Consider the following 22,346-nt stretch of genomic DNA (forward strand, 5'->3'; position numbering starts at 1 on the left):
TCCGATTATAGTATATTAATTCGGATTGGCACTTTTTTTTTGGAATGAGGTATATACAAAGGTTCCCTTTTTTTCCGTTTGAGCAAATAAACCGAATGCAATTGGAATATTTGGGTCCATGTATACATGACTAGTGTCCACTTAAGGGTGTAACAGACCATTGTTTTCCACTCCCAATAACCAAAGCACAAAAATCCCAATACATGAAACAAACACAAATTTTCAGTTACTTGTAATCTACAATACCCTCTTTACTTAAAATTAGAAACTAGTGGTCATGATTGATTCGTTTCATGCTTAAACAGTTCCATTTAGGAACATCACATGATTCCATTTAATAAAAAGACTCATCCCTTCAATTTAATTTGCATTTATTTCAAAAGGAAAATATAGAATTCAATAAATATTGTGGCAACAACATTGACATCGTCCTTGGCAAAAACATGAAAATACAGTCAGAGAACAACATAAAACTGAAGACACAAAGTTACATTATAAGTGCGTCATTACCTGTTACTTCAATTGCATTTTTCCAACACAGGCCATCAGCACATTTGTTGACCTTTTGACACAGACTAAGAAGGTGGAGGGGCTTTTGAACCAAAGATGATACAAGAACAAAACAGTGTTTCTTTAATTGATTATGCATCCTGACTAATAACCTAGTTAACCGTGCTGTAAATTAAGGCAACATTCACCGAACAGCTACTCTAATCCTTGACTTGGAAAGTTGACCTGTGATGCCTTCACAGTAGGGTCAAAATATTCAACAAAAAAATAATTGCAAAATCTGCTAAGGATAGTGGACATAGTCTATAGAAGACCAAAAGGAAACAGCTTTGTTTGGCTTTTGTCTCAAGTCAAAAAGCTGTTAAACCTGACTGAAAGCTTGGCAATCTTTCCATAGTTGCATGGTGGCTAAGAAGGGAGGTACAGTCGTTTAGTGTATGTTCTCACATGTCCCAAACAAAGAGCTTTTTGATTGAGGCTGAAAGGTTCAATTGTATTTTGTCAGAAGATCTGTCTCCTGATTGTTACTATGTATCACACGGGCCACTTCATGAACCCATCGCAGATGCGTAGATGGATGAAACTGTCCTCACAGATTCATGGCGTATTTGGTGCACGCAAGGGATGAGCATGACATTTAAAAAAGGTTAAAAAAGTCGCTACGTCTTGATGAAATGGAGGCTTATTGGACTTGCACTTGACAGTCTTCGAACGCAACTAGTGTGTTGACAGCTGAGATGTAGGGAGGTCCCCTTGCTCTTATCTTTGGTACCTTTGGGAGATGGTCAACTCTCATGTTGACACGCACATATTTCAACACTGAAGGTCCTGCAGACTGCAGTATTTTTGCTTTTCCATTCAAACGTGAAGAGGATTAGCTCAGACTATTGTTGGAATGTCGATGTGGCGTGCAGTCAGGGCCAGCAAAGCCCTTTCTGCTGACCTAAACACTGACCTACATTTACTACTTAAAATTTCAGAATTAGTTCCATTTTATTAATTGTTCAGTCTATATTCTCTTCTCTTGAACGCAGTAGGGTATGTGTACGTTATGATGTTTTTATCCAATCAGATTTTAGCTTTATGTGCCATGCCAATCTAATCTGCCCAGGACCTTGAGAACCAAGAGTGCTGTCCCATGTTCCTTAAACTACATTAGCAACGGGGCTATTTCTTTAATCAGATTTCAAATTTGCCTCAATAACGTCAGCATTTTTCCATCGTCTGATTCACTGATCAGAGCAAAACTGCTTGACGAGCCAATTTACAGCTAACGGAGCAGAGTAAAGTTTTATGTTTTTAAGATAAATATCAATTTGGAACTGTTCCAGATGTAGTGTACTGGTTTGGCATTGTCTGAACCCTTTATCCCAGAGGTGATACATTTACGCTCGTTACATTTGGCTGAGCACCAAATTTACAAGCACTGGTAAAAGTTAGTAATGTCCCAAATTACCAGCAGAAATAAAAGTCAGATGTATTTGTGACAATGTATTCCAGGATAAAAAAGTGTTCAGTCTCAGTAACCCGGATTGGAACCACCAGAATCATTTTTATTTTATTTTTTTCAACACATTACGAGCCTTCACAGTGTGTCTGGTGTACCGCCCACCCACTGGCTTGTACGAATATGATGTATTCTTGGAATGAAGATATGAAAAATGTCTTCGCCCATCCCTGGTGCAGACATGCAATTTGTGAAACAGCTCAACGTGGGACAGTGACACAGATACACACCAGTGACTTCACATTATACCGACACCATATCGCAGACGGGGGATGTGGGGGGAGCAAACAACGTACTTTGTGCAGAGCTGAGATGTTCATCATGGCCCCGCCATGGCTTGAGGGACAATAATTGAACCTCACTGAAAGTGAGTTACTGTGAAGCACTGAGCAAAGAACGCAGCGTAAACTACAAGGGCACCGACCGCTCCCACCTATCACCTCATCACAATATCAGATGTTGTGCGTTTCCAGGTGACATCACTTCCTCAGCTTACTTCCTGTGGGCGTGGCCTGCGTGGGCTTTGTTCTCCCACAGGAAGCAGCCCACTTCCCGAGCAGGTATCATGCTGACAGATGGCTTCCTCGACAGCAGGGGAGGGGGCCATGCTGAGTGGGATGCTACTTTTGTCATTGGTGCAGAGAATTCCGTGAACATGTACATGAATTGAAGCTTATTAATCCCCTCCCCAGACAAAAAAGGGGTCTTTCTCACGCAGGAAGGAGACTTGCCCCATCGTTTCCTGCTTACGTTGTGCTGAGTCCTTATTCCTTCCAGTCTAATCCCCGTCGGTCCAAGCAGTTACATGACAGAGCAACTTCTGGCCTTGTCCTTCCGGAGGTCTGAGGCTACAGCTGCCAAGTCGGGTCTGCCGGGCATGTGTGAGATCCTCTTGGTGGCGCGGGTGGTCTTGCTACGCTTGACGTTTTTGCTGTTCTTGTTGATACAGGCCAACGTGGCCACGTGGAAAATGTCCCGCACACTGTTCTCCGATTGCTGAGCAGAGCACTCGATGTATGGTGCCGAGATCTGCTTAGCCATGTTGTTACCCTGCGTGCCGAGGAAGAAGATCACATAGGTCAGAGAGACAGAAGGCTAGGGTTAGGTTAGGGGTGTCATTTAAAGCATCTGTACCTGGTCATAAGACACTGGTGTCTGCCGGTGGTTGGAGAGCTCAACTAGTGTGCTCAGGTCGGTGCGCAGGTCTGATTTACAGCCCACTAAAAGCATCTTCGTGTTCGGACAAAACTCCAGTATCTCCCCTTTCCACTGTGGACAAAATAAAAAAATTCTCAATCATCATGGAAATGATTAAATGACATCTGAAATAGCCACTCCTTTTTTACTTGTGAAAGGTTGAGGTCGGTTTTTGGGGTACAAAGGTCAGAACTGAAACTTCCTCTACAAATAATCCCAATGTTTCCTTGCTGACAACAATAGTTGCTCTATGATGGATGGAAATTCTCTAGGGGTTTTAATCTGAGGCTGAAAGAGCTTCAGGCCACCATGACCCAGGCTGGGGATCAAGTTCACCGACATCCAAAGAGGAAGTTTGAATGCCCAATGAGTCTTTTACCACACACACACACACACACACAGGTCATTTGAAGCACGGACTGTGACTGTGGGAAATGTTACCTTCCACAGACACTAAAGAAATGTCTGTAGTAGACACGCCACTAGTCAGATGGCCAGCATCAACATGTGGTCGTCAGCTTGAACATCCACAATCAGCAGACATAAACCACAGCATCTTCACAAGTTCAGTCCGGACACGTCACTTCCTTCTTTGAGCCATGTAAAGCCACTGAAGTCACATGGCAACCTGACAGACCTTTGAACAAGTTTAATGGAATGCAGCCTTCTTGACTGCGCATCAAACGTGCCCAAAGGCCGTGTATTGAAGACACATTTGGAGGGGCTTAAAGAGCAGACACTTTAATGAAAGTCAACTGACCTTCTTCAATACGCTGTCAAGCGTTTCCGGGCGACTGATGTCAAAGCAGATGAGCACGGCGTCGGAATCTGGATACGAAAGAGGCCTGACATTGTCATAGTAGGGCGACCCTGAAAGACAAACATACATTTACTTACACTTTGTATTGTGTATATTGGAAATTGAAGTTCTGTCTATTAATGCAGTCAGGCTGTGAAACTATCCACAGCCAATGTTGAAAATGCCAAAGTGAACAAACACCAAAATGTGAACTGAAAAATGGCGTGTGTCATTTTCTGGAAACAAGTGTAAACGCAGCCTTTAATTCATCCTTTAGAGAATATTAAACCTGACGGTGGGGATGCTTTACTGTCTGCACGCAGGCCACCTTCAATTGCAGCACACACATTCTTTATTCACACAGGACTGTAATCTATGTGTGGTGTAGTCGGGTGCAGGGCCTGGTAAATGACTCACGCAATCTGCGAATTTGCATAATTCTTCATGATACATTTGCAACGGGTGACTAAAACTCCCTAGAATACAAATTAGGGCTGCAACTAAAACCAATTTGTCAATTATTTTGATTAATTAATTAGATTTTTTTCTGTTTTAAAAAAACATTTTAAAATTTCAGCCTCTTTTCTCAGATATAGAAGATTTTAAAATGTTAGTTTCCACAAAAATACATTCATGATCATACCGAGTCGATTAATCTGATGGCATATTCGGTTAGGCCACAGCTGGACCATAAAGCAAATGCCGATAGTGATTGGGTCCGCAACATATCAGAAAAGACAAGAAAAAAACACCACTATTTTCCCCAAGTCAAAGTCAATGTGTATGAATATCTTGTTTTGGCTTAAACAAAGATATTAGGTCTGCTATCATGGATAACTAAGTAAATTAAAAAAATATTCACATTTCTCAAAAGGATAATTACATATTTATCCAAACGTAGATCAGTGTTGTAAGGCAGCAGGAAATCAGTCGGTATCAGACACATTTGAGTTCATTCTTGAGTTATGAATGCATGAAGGAATGCACTTGAAATTGTCATGACATATTCCATAGCAACAGGGAGCGCAAAACAAATAATGCAAAAAAAAAAAAAAGTGCTGACTATAAGATCCTTCTGCAGAGAAACAGAACCTCAGAGCAAGGAAACGACTCCCTTCTCAAATTGAAGCCATATGAGAAGGCGACGCCCTATCTCCCGGCAAGACATCATGGTCAGGAAGCGCTGGGGGGGTGGGGGGGCATGCGCGTAATGTCAAGGTGAGTCAAGATCAGATGACAAGCAATGGCCGACCACACACAGAACCGCCTGCCAAAAAATCTGGGGAATTTTGTTTTGGGGGAACTGAACGCTCCCCTGGGAGGTCCTTTTTCAAACATTGAACAGTCAGGAATGCACACACAGATCTTGCCCTCTTCATCTAAACAGTCTTGGTGGGTTCACACTTTTTTCCAACAATTCATGCTTCCTTCCATGCAAAATAAAACACTGACATCGGCTTACGAATAAAAGTAGCCTGACCCGTTGATGGAGCCAAAGTCACCTAGAGACGGGGGGGATGTGGGTAGGACTGCATTGCCTTTTGTTTGGGTGCGATACAAAATCACTAATGATTTGTTTTTGACTGGAAAACTGGCAGTAGCAATGGCTACATGTACCACAAACTACATCCTATGTAGACAGCCATATTGGAATAGGGAGTGCAGCTTGTACAGCAGTATACATTTCTGAAAGCATAGCCATTATTCTCTTATAAAGCTGGCAACACAAGTAAAGATACAACACAATGGTTGAAAATGTAAAAAGGGTCATGGAAAATGTGTTGGATGAGTCCACTTGTGAGATTAGACGTGTGAAACGGATAGGCTTCAACCTTGTATGAATGGCAGCAAGAGGTCTAATTAAAAATAATTGTCCCAAAAAAAACATTTTTATCCTTAGCGCCCCATAAAAGGGATTTGCAGAGCCACAATACAGTATTTATAACAGAAGTACTGCATATGCCCTGTGATCAATCTCTCTGTGGTCTAGGGTGCAAACCTGGCAGTAGTTAGACACACATAGAATGTGTGTGTTTAAGATAAAATATTACGGGGATATCCGTTGTTTGAGGGACTCTGTACTCTGATTGTAAGCCTGCATTCCCTTGTATCAGTGTTTCCACAGATGTTTATCCGGGAGGTTGATTCTATAAAAATTAGCAAAGTCCGAAAAACTGTATGCTGAAAACTAATTTTCCGATACTGATGGGAAAAAATTAGAGAAGTCCGAAAAACTGTATGCTGAAAACTAATTTTCTGATACTGATGGAAAAAAATTTGGGAAGTCCGAAAAACTGTAGGCTGAAAACTAATTTTCTGATACTGATGGGAAAAAAATTAGAGAAGTCCGAAAAACTGTATGCTGAAAACTAATTTTCCGATACTGATGGGAAAAAATTAGAGAAGTCCGAAAAACTGTATGCTGAAAACTCATTTTCCGATACTGATGGGAAAAAATTAGAGAAGTCCGAAAAACTGTATGCTGAAAACTCATTTCCCGATACTGATGGGAAAATATCCATTACCGATATTGTATTTCTATACTGATATCAGGGCGCTAAATATGTGACATCGCGGCTGAAAGTTACTTTGGTACCTTTTTAACTAATTAAACAGCCTCAACAAACTAGTACTGCTGGGTGGAAAACATGTTTGTGTGTCCCAAAATCCACAGTCATTATGAATCCCAGAGCGAGCGAGCGAGCGAATGCCGACATGGTCAATGTCATGCCAGAAACTACACAGAACAGAACATTCTTTTCACGTCTTGCTCTCCACATAATGCGTTTCAGATGGGAGTGCCCAGCCTTGTTATTTTCCAACAACTCTCCACACGAGGATTGCACAGTGAAGACATCCATAGGTGTTTAAGCAAAAAGCCGTCATCGTTCTCCCTGCATGACAATGAGGAATTAGGCAGGAATTTATTTCCCATCTTTCATGGCTGTCTTTTTCAATCACAACCGCCTCACATCACATGAAAGTTGTTGTTTTTTTTTCTCTCCATCCCTCAGTTGCTGGAACCAATCATTGGGAAAATAAGACCCTGTGACTGAAAGGGCCAGCTGCAGAGTCGCTTGACATTCTTCAATAAAATTGAATGTTTTGAACAAAGCACTCAAACAACACACACACACATACACACACACAACCTTGACAAGACAAGGGATACAAATTGTCTGGTGTCTGGCCATTACACTTTACAGGAAGTGAAAATGGAAAAAATATGGAGCTGCAGCTAGAAGCTTTTTGGATATGGATTTAGAGATTTTGTGAGAATAAGAATAATTCATATTAGTAAAAGGGGAACAAAAAACTTAAAACTAAATATAAAAATGTAGCATAACATTCTCTTTATCGTTTGTGTTATCAATACATTTAGATCAATATTATACAGTTACAGCATAAATGTAATAAATATGCAGGGTTGACATGCCCAATTATTAAAGTACACATCTATATGTGACACATGATCATATATACATTATCATGGAAAATCTCAAATTCCACTTTTAATAAGGTTACGATAAAGCTATTTATTTTTCCGTTAGTGTATGTTTCTCTTCCTTGTATGGTCATATCACCTCGTACTTCGGTACGTGATAAAAAAAAACAACAAAAAAAAACGTAAACTATATTAGGAAAGCAGGAAGTGAACAAATGTAACAGTTACTGATTGTAAAAGTACCAGATGGAGGGGTAGGATTTAATAAGCTTTGCTTCTTCCTACTCCTTTTGGACATGTGGAACTGTGAACTGAATCTGATGCATGTTCAAATGAAATTAAACCACTACCATTACCAAAATGTATTGAGGTGAATTTCCAAGATTTGTACCTGATAGAACTTGTTTTATGTGTTAAATCCTCAATGTACATCATCAAAACCATCTGGGCAAACAAGCATGTATAGTGGTGTGTGTGTGTGTGTGTGTGTGTGTGTGTACACAGTGCGACAGCCTCCAAACAAACAAACACAGGTGACGGTCATGTAATTAGCTCTTGTCATTGTTCTCACAGGACCTCTAAATCTGGAAGGAAGATACACACCCAACCCTGCCTCTCTTTTCAGGCTTGCTTCCATCCACAGCAACCGCAATGACAACCATCTTATCTCAACTGTCCTGATTTATTTTAGTGCTACTTTGGAATACAAAAATATTCTATGACATCCTACTTGGCAGCAGAGATGTTTCAGGCCATCCTGTGTTAAGCCACCGCTGAGGTATGGAAAGACCTGCTGATTTACTGCATAGCTCACATACTTGAGAAAAGAAACGCGTCCAAGTGTGTGTGTGTGTACATATATAGATGTGTTAAACCACCTGTGGAAAAAGTGACAGGCATGTTAAGCAATCCAAGCCCATGGAGCTTATACTGTATAAGCCCTTGTTCAACTCCAGACACAAAGGGCCATCAGGACCCAAAAAGAATGCATCCCCATAGGTCACGTTGATAGACAGTCAATCCTTAAAGGGGAACTATCGTGTTCATTTTCACCCCTTTGTATCCAGCTGTGGACTCCTATAGAGCAGCTACACACAATAACCCACACAGAATATTTGTCTTTTGCTAGGAATCACCAACTCCAACCACTGATGCCCGAGCTAGCCTTGTAGAAAGACTTCCTGGCAGCCATAGCAAACAACTGCAAGCCCATATAAAAAGCCTGGCTCCCTGTGACATCACAAACAGCAAGTGTTGGAAAAAGCTCTCTGAAACAGAGCATTCAGAGCTATCCCAAATTTCTAAATGCGCAAACCTCATTATCTGAAACTTTGGCATCATTTAACACTAGATTACAACATTTTAACGTTTACAGGTCAGAAAAGTGGAAAAGCATAATAGGTCATCTTTAATAATTAATCCATCTAACCATGCATTGTCTATGCTGCTTATCACGTCTAAGGTCATGGCAAGGACTGGATTTATGCTGCAGGGTGAAGGGATTGTATGGTCCATTTTAAATTCACTGTGGGTTGTATTAAATATATTGTAAAAAATGTGCTGCTGCAGCAGCGCCCGTCTGCTTCCCATGCAGCCCACCACCACCGCTTCAAAAAAAAAATCCTAGCTGAAACCCTGAAGATTGGGTCTTTCATTTACCCTGCTGGGTACAATGAGTTTCTTTGTCCTGGAATGATGTGGAAACCTTTAGCCTAAGGAATGCCAAACATGCAGCTCAAATTTGCTAAACCCCCGAAATGTGATCCAATGAAACAATGGCTATTGAGAGGCGAAGAGAGCACGTTCCCGGAAATACTTGATGCTTAGTGGGGAGGCTCATCTTCTACTTGGACCTGGGCTCAGACTGCAGGTGTTTAATCAAACTAAAATAAATAAAGGCTGCTAAAATGAGGTCCTGACACAACACGGCAGGGTGGACAAATGGAAGCAATGCAACTGTTAGGTGTCTTCCTCAATGACTTAAATTACACCTATCACACACTCTAGTGTTAAACACACTATTTATTCGGTTGCCTGCTAAGGCACAACAAAGACCCCCTACCATAGGGGTGTGTGTTTAGGTGCTTTCTAAAAGGGGAGTAAGGCTAAGATAGAGCTTTTAGTAAGGTTTTACTATGCTCTATATCTAGGTTCCTGCTGGTCTTTGTTTGAGTGCACACCGGGGTCTCCCTCGCTCACACACACACACACACACACACCAGACGAAGCCCATAATGGATCAATAGGATTGGCTGTGGCTCTGCCTGCAAGTTTGTGCAGGCTTGCCTGCAGGTTTAGGGAACACATTCAAAAGATGCAAACATGGTTTTATGGAGCAGACAAAAGGAAAAATGGCTCCCGGCAACTGTCCAACACAGTGCAGTAAAACATACTTCTGGCTTTTCTCCCCTCGCCTTTCACAAGTCACACAAACAGTGGGCGTGAAGGAATTTCAAATGTGAGCAATATTTGACAGATGTTTCTTCTCCCGTTTCCCTCCTGAAAATATGTCCTACCTACGCTGCTTTTGTTGATTCAAGAGGGATTCGCCTGCGTTTGTAGTCTAGTCTATTTAAAGGGAGATGAATATTCTAAGATCTAAAAAAAAAAAAAGTGACTGAAGACCACTGAGGAATTCCAAACCTGAGAAAAGCAACAGCTGGCTGTCGGCTTGGCCTCACCCATTTGGACTTCCAGGACCCCCCCCACCCCCCATAGCACATGCAACATATGCTCCAATTGCGCCTGATGGACTGACTGCAGTGCTATTCACTGTTACGGCATTGATGGATGTGAGAGTGGGGTTGTTTGCACACACACACAAACACAATGCTGCAGACCCCGAATGCAAAGTCCAGCAAATAAGAGCTTAAAAAAATAGTTGCATGTTGCAAGACTTTGTACACGTTATTATGTGTGGTGAAAGAGAACATCTCATCAAAACAAATACCAAACTTGACCTATATGCAATAGTTGTGTATGCATGCAGGGACAACTCATCCATTCCTATTCATAGTGTCACAGTGGGGTCCTCCGAGGTCATACCATATGGTTTAAGACCACAACAACACAGAAAAATACAGTAGTACATGTGTTTTGCTTTGTCTTTGTCTTTACTACAAAAGCCCCAGTCTCAACAAATGATGGACTAGTGTTTCAGTGATTAACAATATAATGGAACACAAGCATGGCCATAAATGGTGTTCTTACCTGACGTGTCCCAAAGGCTGAGTTCAATCCTCTGTGTGTCGATTTCAAAACTGGCTGTGTAGTTTTCAAAAACAGTGGGTACGTAACTCTGCCAGGACCAAAACACAGTTTTATGTTAGCATAAGAAGAACTATTGGGAATCACTGCAAGCCTTACATCACTGAATTTAGACGTCACTGTACTGTGAGAGTCAGCATCATGATTGTTAACTGGAGCATTCAGGTTGACAAATATAATATAATATGATATCATAATGGTGCTATAAGGTCTCACCTCTGGGAAACAGTCCTTGGCGAACACGTGAAGCAACGCAGTCTTCCCACACTGGCTATCTCCCACCACCACGATCTTACACTTCACACTCGAACTGGGATCCATGGCGGGTTTCACGGAAAGTTTCTGACACGACCGTCTTTCCTTCATTGATTCCCGTCGGGGTATAAACATAAAAGAGTCCAACGTTAGCTTGTAAATGGATGATGATGATGATGTTGACGATGACGCCGCCTCTTTCTTAGTCGCTCCTCTATGTCTACGCCTGCTGCTAGCAGACCGCGGCGACGCCAACCCGCTCTTATAGGGCGCCGGGAACCAATCAAAGGCGGGCTCCCCCTGCCTCGGCCCTTCTGCTAAGCACACTGCCTTAGCAAGTGGACCGTCATAGCGCCCCCGTCTGGTTGGCGCTACATAAAGTACAATGCTAATGGGAATGGTTTTATTTCATTTGAACATGCATTAGATTACAATTAAATGCATCACATAATCAGTTCACAGTTCCACATGTCCAAAAGGAGTAGGAAGAAGCAAAGCTTATTAAATCCTACCCCTCCATCTGGTACTTTTACTAATCAGTAACTGTTACATTTGTTCACTTCCTGCTTTGCTAATAGTCTACGTTTTTTTAAAATCAGGTGATATGACCATACAAGGAAGAGAAACATACACTAACGCAAAAATAGCTTTATCGTAATCTCCTGATTATTAAAAGTGGAATTTGAGATTTTCCATGATAATGTATATATGAGCATGTGTCATATATAGATGTGTACTTTAATAATTGCGCACGTCAACCCTGCATATTTATTAGATTTATGCTGTAACTGTATAATATTGGGGGCTGCACGGCGGTCGAGTGGTTATCGCGCAGACCTCACAGCTAGGAGACGAGGGTTCAATTCCACCCTCGGCCATCTCTGTGTGGAATTTGCATGTTCTCCCCGTGCATGCGTGGGTTTTCTCCGGGTACTCCAGTTTCCTCCCACATTCCAAAAACATGCTAGGCTAATTGGCCACTCCAAATGTGAGTGTGAATGGTTGTTTGTCTATATGTGCCCTGTGATTGGCTGGCGACCAGTCCAGGGTGTACCCCGCCTCTCACCCCGAAGACAGCTGGCTTCAGCACCCCCCGCGAATGAATGAATGAATGAATGAATGAATGTATAATATTGATCTAAAAAAAATGAATGAATGAATGTATAATATTGATCTAAAAGTAGTGATAACACAAACGAAATCTACAGAGAAATTTCTACAGAGAAACATGCTTTATACATGTTTTGTTCATTTGGGATTGAACCCTTTAGCTGCTTTCCGGTGGAACCTTGAGAGCCAGGTTATTGATCGTGTTGCCTCGCTACACACAAATTGCCTTTGAGAAGTCCATATTTGAACCCTGTGAACCCAGGCCCAGGTTCCGTATGTGTCTTCAAGGCAGCTTTCTAGTTTCCTGTGAGAATTGTTGTTTTGTTATCTGGCAACAACACACCACACACACAGGCAATATTTTTTTCTTTTAGAGAAAACACATTTTCTATTTTCTAGAAGAGGGTGATTAACATGACAAGAAATTCCCCTTCAGAATTGCCAATGTGTTACATTCTGCTTTTTCTGTTGAAGAGACACTTCTGGTCCCAAAGCTCCTTCTGATAGCCTTGAGGCTACCACACTCCCCCCTCCTCCTCCTACAAGGCGCTAATACTACAAAAATGAGAAAACAGCAGTGTTCTGCATCAGTTCTTCCTTCTGCTGCACAATGTCTGGACTCTCGATGTGACATTTTTTACACAGACACAGTTCCACCCTGCAGGCTGGGAGGTTGGAGTCCCGTCTGTTGAGTGGAAGCTCTGCTGCCCGCAGGACACGACGCTGCCAGGAGTCTGGGGGACGGTGGGGGATTTGACACTCTGCTATCTGGCTGCCATCTATCTACCACGTGTGTATTTTGACCTCATTTAAATTCTAGCTGATGCAAGAGCTTTACCACCTGGGTAATAACAGTCCTGGCTTATGGGAATCTCTATTGTTACCACAGATATACGTCCAAATATACAAACACAAACAGGACGATAGTCAAGACACAAGCAGAGGACACAGAGCGTCACCGCATGAACAGAAATGCTGAGGTTGCATCTTGGTGGTTAGTATCTGCATATCAATTGTCATAATAGTCAAAATATTCCATCCATTTATTTTCTACCGCTTATTCTCAAGAGGGTCACAGGGGGTGCTGGAGCCTATCCCAGCAGTCCTTGGGCGAGATGCGGGGTACACCCTGGACTGGTCGCCAGCGAATCACAGGGCACATATAGACAAACAACCATTCACACTCACATTCATACCTATGGACAATTTGGAGTCGCCAATTAACCTAGCATGTTTTTGGAATGTGGGAGGAAACCGGAGTACCCGGAGAAAACCCACGCATGCACAGGGAGAACATGCAAACTCCACACAGAGATGGCCGAGGGTGGAATTGAACTCGGGTCTCCCAGCTGTGAAGCGTCAGGTATGCTCAATTTGTGTGCTGAAATGCATTACAAACGTGTGAGTGAATTTTGTGGCCACACAGAGAGATGCCTATGGAATTGAACTCGGGTCTCCTAGCTGTGAGGCCTGCTCGCTAACCACTTATGTGCCGTACAGCTTAGTCAAAATATAAGGAGTTAGTCCTCAATCATCCACAATCCTTGTGACATGAACACACATCTTTCTCTTTTCTAATGATATAAAAACAGATAAAAATAGACTGCAATGCATTTAAGGGGATCCAATGCCGCCTATAAAAGCCACTATTAAAACACTTGACATAATAATTGTGGATGATGGGCTAGTTTTCCTTTTAAGAAACATGGTGGACGTTGAGTTGACAGCTCAGGCTTTTAGCTCAATGCCTCGACTATCATTTGATGGACAATAAATGCTTTGGACCCCGGGTGTGTGGGGGGTGGATCAGAGGGTTGCACTTACTGACAAATTAATCCATCCATAATTTTCTATTATTATCTTATCCTCACTAGGGTCTCGGGTATGCTGGAGTCTATCCCAGCTGTCTTTGGGCTAGAGGCGGGGTAGACCCTGGACTGGTACCCCAAATTCAGTATTGTAGAAATCCTTCCCCTGAGGACTCTATGTGGGTTTTGAATAGAGGATAAGGGAATCTTAAAGAACCAAATTATAGAATGAGAACCAGATTGTTTATTCCTAACAATACCTAATACAGGCGTCCGGGCTTATCTGTAGTCCCTGTATGCCTACAAGTAAGCAGGTCTTATTACAGCACAGCTGCAACAAAGCACCCTTTTTTTCCCTACCCGGCCTTCTATACACTCGAGGCTGGAGTCCTGAGGCTGGAGTCCTAGACCAATCAGCTTTCGCCACTGCCCTTGCTTGAACCGCTTTCATGGTGTTTCCCCTTTTGTTTGTTTGCTGGGGCATCAAGGCGTTTTTTCCTTTGCTGGGGCATCAAGGCGTTTTTTCCTTTGCTGGGGCATCAAGGCGTCTGGAACATTCTGCTTTTCCTCGATGTTTCCACCTTAACTCTCAGATGTCACGTTAGTCCTTTTTTGTGTGGGTGTGTATATAAGTATCTTTTCTATTTGTGAGACTATGTATTTGCTTTGGCGGCACGGCGGTCGTGTGGTTAGCGCGCAGACCTCACAGCTAGGAGACCAGGGTTCAATTCCACCCTCGGCCATCTCTGTGTGGAGTTTGCATGTTCTCCCCGTGCATGCGTGGGTTTTCTCCGGGTACTCCGGTTTCCTCCCACATTCCAAAAACATGCTAGGTTAATTGGCGACTCCAAATTGTCCATAGGTATGAATGTGAGTGTGAATGGTTGTTTGTCTATATGTGCCCTGTGATTGGCTGGCGACCAGTCCAGGGTGTACCCCGCCTCTCGCCCAAAGACAGCTGGGATAGGCTCCAGTGACCCTCATGAGGAAAAGCGGTAGAAAATGAATGAATGAATGAATGTATTTGCTTTTATCTTTAGCTAGCAAAATTGAGCTAATACCTTCAGTATCTCATAAAATGTTGACAAAAGTTACTTAAATGGTTTGCATTCTAAAGTCAAAGAAAACACAACAATGTTGCACTTAGCAGACTTTAGCTAACATGCCAAAAAAAAGACTTATCAATACAAAAAGGGATGCTAATAAATCAAACTACAGCAAGGCTGGAGTTTCCAATGACGAACTATCAGCATGTCTCTCATTGTAGCAAACAACACTCGTTGTTTTTCCCGAGAGCTTCCCGGAGCCCTTGATAAGATGGATTTGCTGAAATGTTGCAATAGAAACCGAATGAGTCACAAATAAAATAATTCAAGCCAGCTGTGATGTGGTTTCTACCCGTGGGCCAAGCAGGGCTTGAGGTGTGTGACGAGTCTAGGTCAGTGGGTCCGCTGCCCCACAGTAGTCTCTGTCCATGTACATACAATCAGCAGGGCAGTGACATTTACTGTCAGGGCACGCACAACACACAACATATACACACACAACATATACACACACAGAAGGATTCCCTCAAAGATTAGTCACAACGCCAACAAACATCAAGGGTGCAGAGTAAATAGTTCTCTTCAAAGTTGGAACATATTGGCTGCACCGTACATATTCGGAAAATGCATTTAATTTGGTGGTAGAGCACATGAAATAAAACCATTATACGCATGAGGATTCAGACAAACGCCAACTCTTCCCGACCACGCCTCCACAAGCTTTTAAGTGCAGCCGTCAAGGTTGCTTAGCGACAGCAGTTAATGAAAGGACTGAACCAGATAGGAATGCAACGGCTGTAACAAACCTATTAAGGTACTTCCTGGTGAATACATCAACAGGAATTATCGGAAAATCTTCATTATTTTTTGAAAAAACAGCATTTGGTAGATTCTTGAACTTGAGCAGAGATGGTAATCTAGTAGATCCTCTTTCTCAGGTCCAAGGTCAACAGATGAATGGCAGACTGTATATTTGATACATGTAGACTATTTTACACTTATAATTCTAACAGCACACCTGGAATTATTTGTATTGTATATTATCTGGGGCTGCACGGCGGACGAGTGGTTAGCACGCAGACCTCACAGCTAGGAGACCGGGGTTCAATCCCACTTTCGGCCATCTCTGTGTGGAGTCATTTTTACTCACAAAAATGAACTCTCGCCTCACGGAGCCTTATTTGGTTACTTTTGTTTTAGGTGGAACCAACGATGAGGACCATAGAACCGTGTTATTTCCCACTGCCCACTCAGCTAAATCAGAATAATCCAATGTTATCTTTTTCTTGGGGTCAAATACTTCATATACTACAAAATACTACAAATACTCTCAATCAATCAAAGGTCAGAGGTTTTATATGAAAATATATTGATAAACCGGGCTGCACGGTGTTCAAGTGGTTAGCATGCAGACCTCACAGCTAGGAGACCCGAGTCAAATTATGTGGAGTTTGCATGTTCTTCCGGTGCGTGCGTGGCTTTTCTCCTGGTACTCCGGTTTCCTCCCACATTCCAAAAACATGCTAGGTTAATTGGCGACTCCAAATTGTCCATAGGTATGAATGTGAGTGTGAATGGTTGTTTGTCTATATGTGCCCTGTGATTGGCTGTAAAAGTGTCATACAATCTGCTGCTATGTGCTTGTGTCCCACTTTAAACATCCATTGAATTCCACTTAAACCATCAAACGGTTGTCATGTTGCCAGCTTGTATGTTAAAGCGGACCTATTATACCATTTATATGAACTTGTAGAGTCCTATAGAGCAGCTACACACAATAACCAGCAAATAAAGCTTTCTAGTTCTTCCAGAATCTGCACCTATTCAGCTATATTTCTTTGGATTTTGTATTTCCCGTGACAGTCTGTTTTAATTTATTTCACCCACGGCCCGTGTCCAGGCACACCCACTCCGCTGTGGTTGGTCACACTCAAGAGAGTTTAAAAGGACTTGTTGTACCGCTAGCTGCGAACGCAACTTTGTAGGAGTTGATAAACAGGCTTTTAGCATACAGCTGTATCTGTTGGCGTCTCAATCCGATCCGGAAGAGCCTGAAGTTTCTCAAGAACAGTTTGTCGGCTAGTCCGACTGCATACTGGCCCGTGTTCAGTTTGCTGGTTGGGAATCAGGAACTCCAACCACCTTACGAGCCATTTCTAGCATCGTAAACAAGAGAAGCAGAGCTTGGGGGAGGCCAGAGAGTGAATCGCGCCTACAGCCACGCCCATATAAGGAAGCCCTCTCCTCTGTGACATCACAATACTGGCAGGCCGACTCCGCTGTGATTGGTCACACTCCTAAGTACTCCCGTGGACTTCTGGACAGCTGTTGAACCCCACTAATACATCTTTACCCCTGACTTACCGTGGTGAGTAAGCGGTAACATAGTAGTGGAAATGATGAACTACTCGTGTTATATTGAGTTGTGGACTCCTATGGTGCAGATATACAGGAAGCTTTCTAGATCTTCCAGAATCCGCACCTATTCCAGCTGTGTTTCCTTGGATTTGCTGCTTCCCGGCAAAATAGTCTGTTTTAATTTATCCCACCCACAGCTCGCCTCCTGGCAGGCCCATTCCGCTGGTGACACTTTCAAGTGCTCTCGAGGACTTCTGGACAGCTCTTGAACCCCACTTTCTAATACATTTTTACCGCTGACTCACCGTGGTAAGTAAGCGGTAACATAGTAAGAAACAGTTTTGCAATGCCCTCTGGAAACGAGCATTTTGAGCCATTCCAAATTTATTTTGGGGCTCACTTCCAAATGCGCAAATGTCATTATCTGAAACTTTGGCATGGTTTAACACGAGAAGACAACATTCTAACTACAGAAAAGTTGAAAAAGCATAATACACTTCATGAAGTGTCAGTAGAAGAGGAATCCTCCACTAGAATTATTATACAGATATGTTCCAATGGAATGTGGCAATGGAAATCCCGAAAATGTCATCCTTTTGAGCAGTAATATTTCTTCATGTTCCCTGAAGTGCTCTCCAACTGAGGGTCACGTAAGGGCCAGGTTGGAGAAGTCACCAGTTGTCATGAGTAACCTATCAAAGGACACTTCAATGTTCTAGCTAAAAAAAAAAAAAAAGTGTGTTTCAGATTAAATCACATCAGCCAAAATAATATTTTATTATTTTATCAGAGGTTTCTGATGCATACGACTGACTGGAACCCCCGCCCACCTCCACCGCTGCCCCCCTTCCCGGCTTTCTAACGCATGACATTTTCTTTTAATAAACCATTAGCTTCGTATCCTGGGCTCAATGTGCTGAAGGGCGGAGAGGGCACGGCGTGGCACTGAGGAGAAAGGCAATGGCGCGTTCAAGTACAGTAAGTGCGCCAGTTGCCTCCTATCAGTCATTTGCTTTGTTCAGGCGTGGATACACACACTGATGTAATGAGGCACACTAAATGCGTTCATGTGTGTGTGCGCTTAATAGGCTGTACGATGAATCATATCGGGGATGACCTGATTCTTCGGGGAGGTTTGTGTGTGTGCGTGTTCAGCACTTAATGGCGCGTGAAATGATGTCTTCATTAGCATCCCAAAATGAGCCACATGCAGAGACAATAATCATATCTGTCAGTTTGAGTGCAGAAAGAACGTATGGATTGGGTCTGCAGAATGACAAAAACATCACCAGGTTGTTATTTTCTTGGGCATTCCGATAAAGGTGCAGCTTTTTGCTTATTTTTGTTGGTGTCAAACGGAATATTGATATGATGCCGGAAATTTTTCTGGATTGTACGCTGTTGTACGGTGCTTTGTTTGGGCCACTTGATTCCGATGAATGATACCACACACCAGATTGTTGCCGGCAGTAATGTTGGAAAAATAAGGAAAAATGTTATCAAAAATTTCTGATGAAAACGGGGTACTAAACCCAAAGTTTGACTGCACAGTAATACTTTATTGCTGTTCATTTAATCAATTTCTGTTGAATTTCTGTGAAAATCAAGTATTTTTGTACTTATACTTATATGTACTTGTACTTATATAGTTATAAACATTATAAAAGAAGAGTTTTCATATGATTATTTCAAAAGGCTTGAAATTGCAATTTTGCCACTTTGGCACTTAAAGAGGACTTATTATGCTCATTTTCGGCACTTTGTATTGAGTTGTGGTCTCCTATAGAGCAGATTCACAGGAAGCTTTCTAGATCTTCCAGAATCCGCACCTATTCCAGCTGTGTTTCCTTGGATTTGCTGCTTCCCGGCAAAATAGTCTGTTTTAATTTATCCCACCCACAGCCCGCCTCCTGGCAGGCCCATTCCGCTGTGATTGGTGACACTCCCAAGTACTCCCGAGGACTTCTGGATAGCTCTTGAACCCCAATTTCTAATACATATTTACCCCTGACTTACCGTGGTAAGTAAGCGGTAACATAGTAGTGGAAATGCTGAACTACTCGTGTTGTATTGAGTTGTGGACTCCTTTAGAACAGATCCACAGGAACCTTTCTAGATCTTCCAGAATTTGCACCTATTCTAATTGTGTTTCCTTGGATTTATTGCTTCCCGGCAAAATAGTCTGTTTTAATTTATCCCACCAACAGCGGAATGGGCCCGCCTCCTGACACTCCCAAGTGCTCCCGAGGACTTCTGGACAGCTCTTGAACCCCACTTTCTAATACATTTTTACTCCTGACTTACCGTGGTAAGTAAGTGGTAACATAGTAGTGGAAATGCTGAACTACTTGTGTTAAAAAAACTCTGTTAGACTTATTGATTGTGGTAGAAAATAGCTATTAGCAACTCCAGGTGAGCTTGACATTTGCATGAATGCAGGGAACACATGAATGCACACTCTATAATGCTACACAAACAACAGCTTTTGTTCGATTCCTTACCCAAAATAAACACAGTATGGACATTGTGAGTAGAATTGAGTTGTAGGACATTCTACAGTTGGTTTGGGGGGTAGCATTGCACAAATATAATTTTTTTCCATATGCATGGATGATCCACTTAAATGTGCAGTAATGCTACATGCGACATATAATTACAATGAGGATGGGTAATATTATGTTATGTGCAAGACATTTCTGCAGCACAGTCTCGGTGGTACAGCTCAGCGGGGGAAATGTCACTCCTGTTTTGGGTCTGTCTCCACTTATGAAAGCGCCATAAAAGTGGTAATGTTGTGCAGATGGCGAGATATTGTGCCTGTGAGCGGGCAACATGGAAGGCCCAGAATGCTGGGAATGTCTTTCATCAAGGCTTTATGAAGGAGACGGCCACTTTGATGATTTTGCTGACATTTCCAGGAGACGCTAAGGACTTGAGCCCGGCTAATCAAATCATTACATCGTTCTCTTGGAGGTTTCCTGGCGTGTGCGCGGCTCATCTCTAAGTATTAGTGGTTTGGAGAGAGACAGAAGCCGTGTTGAAGTGCTTTTTGGATGCTGTGCCTCCACATGCCTATCTTGGCTTCATGACTGCTTTCAGATCTTGACTGGCAGATAAACATTGGGACTGGCATGAAGGTCAGCCTGCCGCTTCGTAGTTAACCATCGGTATCGATTTTCTAAACGATATCAATTGCCAATACCGACACATTTATTATTAGAATCCAAATAAAACACAGGACTAAGATGTTTATACTTTTTTAACAAAGTGCTATTTTTGGCTCCATGGTGGGTTATTGTGCAGCTGGACTCAATTAGAAATAAACAAAGCAGAGACTTATGGTGGAACTGTGTTATAGTTTGCAAAGACCTACAGAGTCAGCTAGTGATGATGTCATAGAGGGCCGACAAAAGTGGGGAGTGGGGGTGGGCATGACTTACATATACGTTCAGTAAATCTCACTCCTCCACCCCTTAGGAGGAGATGACAGAATTTGATTTGCCAGGATTATACATTACACATTAACAGTAGGTTCCACCTTTTTGTCATTGCATGTAAAATATTTCACTTATTTTTGTAAATATTTTCTTAATATTGTGCTGGCTGTACACTTAGAGTACCATTGCGGCCCCGCCTGCATGCTGTCATCTATTAAGGAACAACAATTCTTGCCCTCAGAGCTGGTGTTGACCCTGCTTTGCTAGCCTAAATGGAGTCAGCGTGCAAATTATCCAATGTTTTTCATGAAAGCTGCTCGAATAAAAGGAACTCCCCCATGTTCCTGGATGCATTCATCGTACTGAAGACCTCTGCTGAACTGCAACCTCTTCCACTATGTTGTCATAGCAACGGGCCACACAGCGTGTGTGTGTGTGTGTGTAGCAGATGAGTGATTGTGCCTGTGTGTGTTATTGTAATGAGCTTCTTTTTACATAATAACTCAATTATTTTGACGGAAAAGGTTGGGTTCTAATCATGTTACATTATTTATTTAGGACGGCACTATTACAGTACAAGAAAAGCATCACACTGCCCCCTACTGTTTTATCATTGAATTGTTTAATTCAGTGGCGTTTAAAGCCACCCACATGTGCTTTTGTTACTAAAAAATACAATTAAATTGTTAAATATGTGCAATATTGAGTGAAACTGTGTAAAACCTGTGAAATTCAGATAAAATATGAAATTCAAATAAATATGGCCATAAAAATCACATGATGGCATTGAACTATACTGGTGAATGAAAATAATTCACTCAACCATTATTTAGATCAAAACAAAACTCAACAAATCAGAAAAAGCGCTCAAGATATGTTAAATCAATGCATTCGCATTATTAGAAAAAATAATTGTATGTAGTTAATTCTGGGAAGCCAATTTGTTGTATGGTTAACAGCTCTAAATTCCGGTAAATAGCTTTAGAAGTACAACTCCGCCACCCTGTGGCCAAACATGAGAAGTGCACCCTCGTGTTCTGTACCTGTTCAGGAGGGATTTAGATTAGCATGAGAGCAAATACTGTCGTAGGTTAGTTATGTTGCACAATTACACGCAAAAAGATGGAATAAGCGTATTATTGAGCTTATATTATTTTATATATAGTTACATTGTTTATTCTCAAATACGTCTTTGCACTGTCTATAATCACGATCAGTATCGATAATGTGTCCTGTCTTTACATTTTCTCAATAGCCCAGCTTCAAAATAAAAGACTCCCCTCATGTCGCCCAGTGGCCACCAGGTGGCAGTGTTGCTTCTTAGCTAGGACGGCTATTGTCCAGCGAATCTTTTTTTTTTTTTTTTACTTATACAGGAATTTATTTGAGGAAAATAGGAGGGGAAGCAAACAAGACGAAGTGTTGAATAACCTTGAAGAGGACGCGGGTGCTTTTTGATGCCATGAATCCAAGGTGCCTCTCTGCACACTTTGTGATCCTCACCACTAGAAGCATTTGGACTGGATCCATCTCATTAGCAGTTTGTGAGAGGTGTTGCAGGGAATGAGCTTTCTAAGCACACTGTATGTACGTCTCAATGCAAATGT

At 42.2% G+C, this 22,346-nt stretch overlaps 1 protein-coding gene across 1 annotated transcript; it reads right to left on the reverse strand.

Moving 5' to 3' along the window:
• Positions 1–342: 342 nt before the first annotated feature.
• On the reverse strand, positions 343–11,226 carry rnd3a (Rho family GTPase 3a). The gene is made up of 5 exons (XM_058051891.2): positions 10,942–11,226; positions 10,669–10,756; positions 3,975–4,084; positions 3,152–3,286; positions 343–3,067 (listed from the first exon to the last, which is right to left on the reverse strand). The coding sequence occupies exons 1-5, from the start codon at positions 11,113–11,115 to the stop codon at positions 2,819–2,821; spliced, it is 756 nt and encodes a 251-aa protein (XP_057907874.1). The 5' UTR covers positions 11,116–11,226; the 3' UTR covers positions 343–2,818.
• Between the last annotated feature and the right edge of the window lie 11,120 nt (positions 11,227–22,346).

This window comes from Doryrhamphus excisus, linkage group LG15, assembly GCF_037039965.1.
Source record: "Doryrhamphus excisus strain RoL-2023G ecotype Guam linkage group LG15, RoL_Dexc_Guam_v1.1, whole genome shotgun sequence".
Classification (NCBI taxonomy): domain Eukaryota; kingdom Metazoa; phylum Chordata; class Actinopteri; order Syngnathiformes; family Syngnathidae; genus Doryrhamphus; species Doryrhamphus excisus.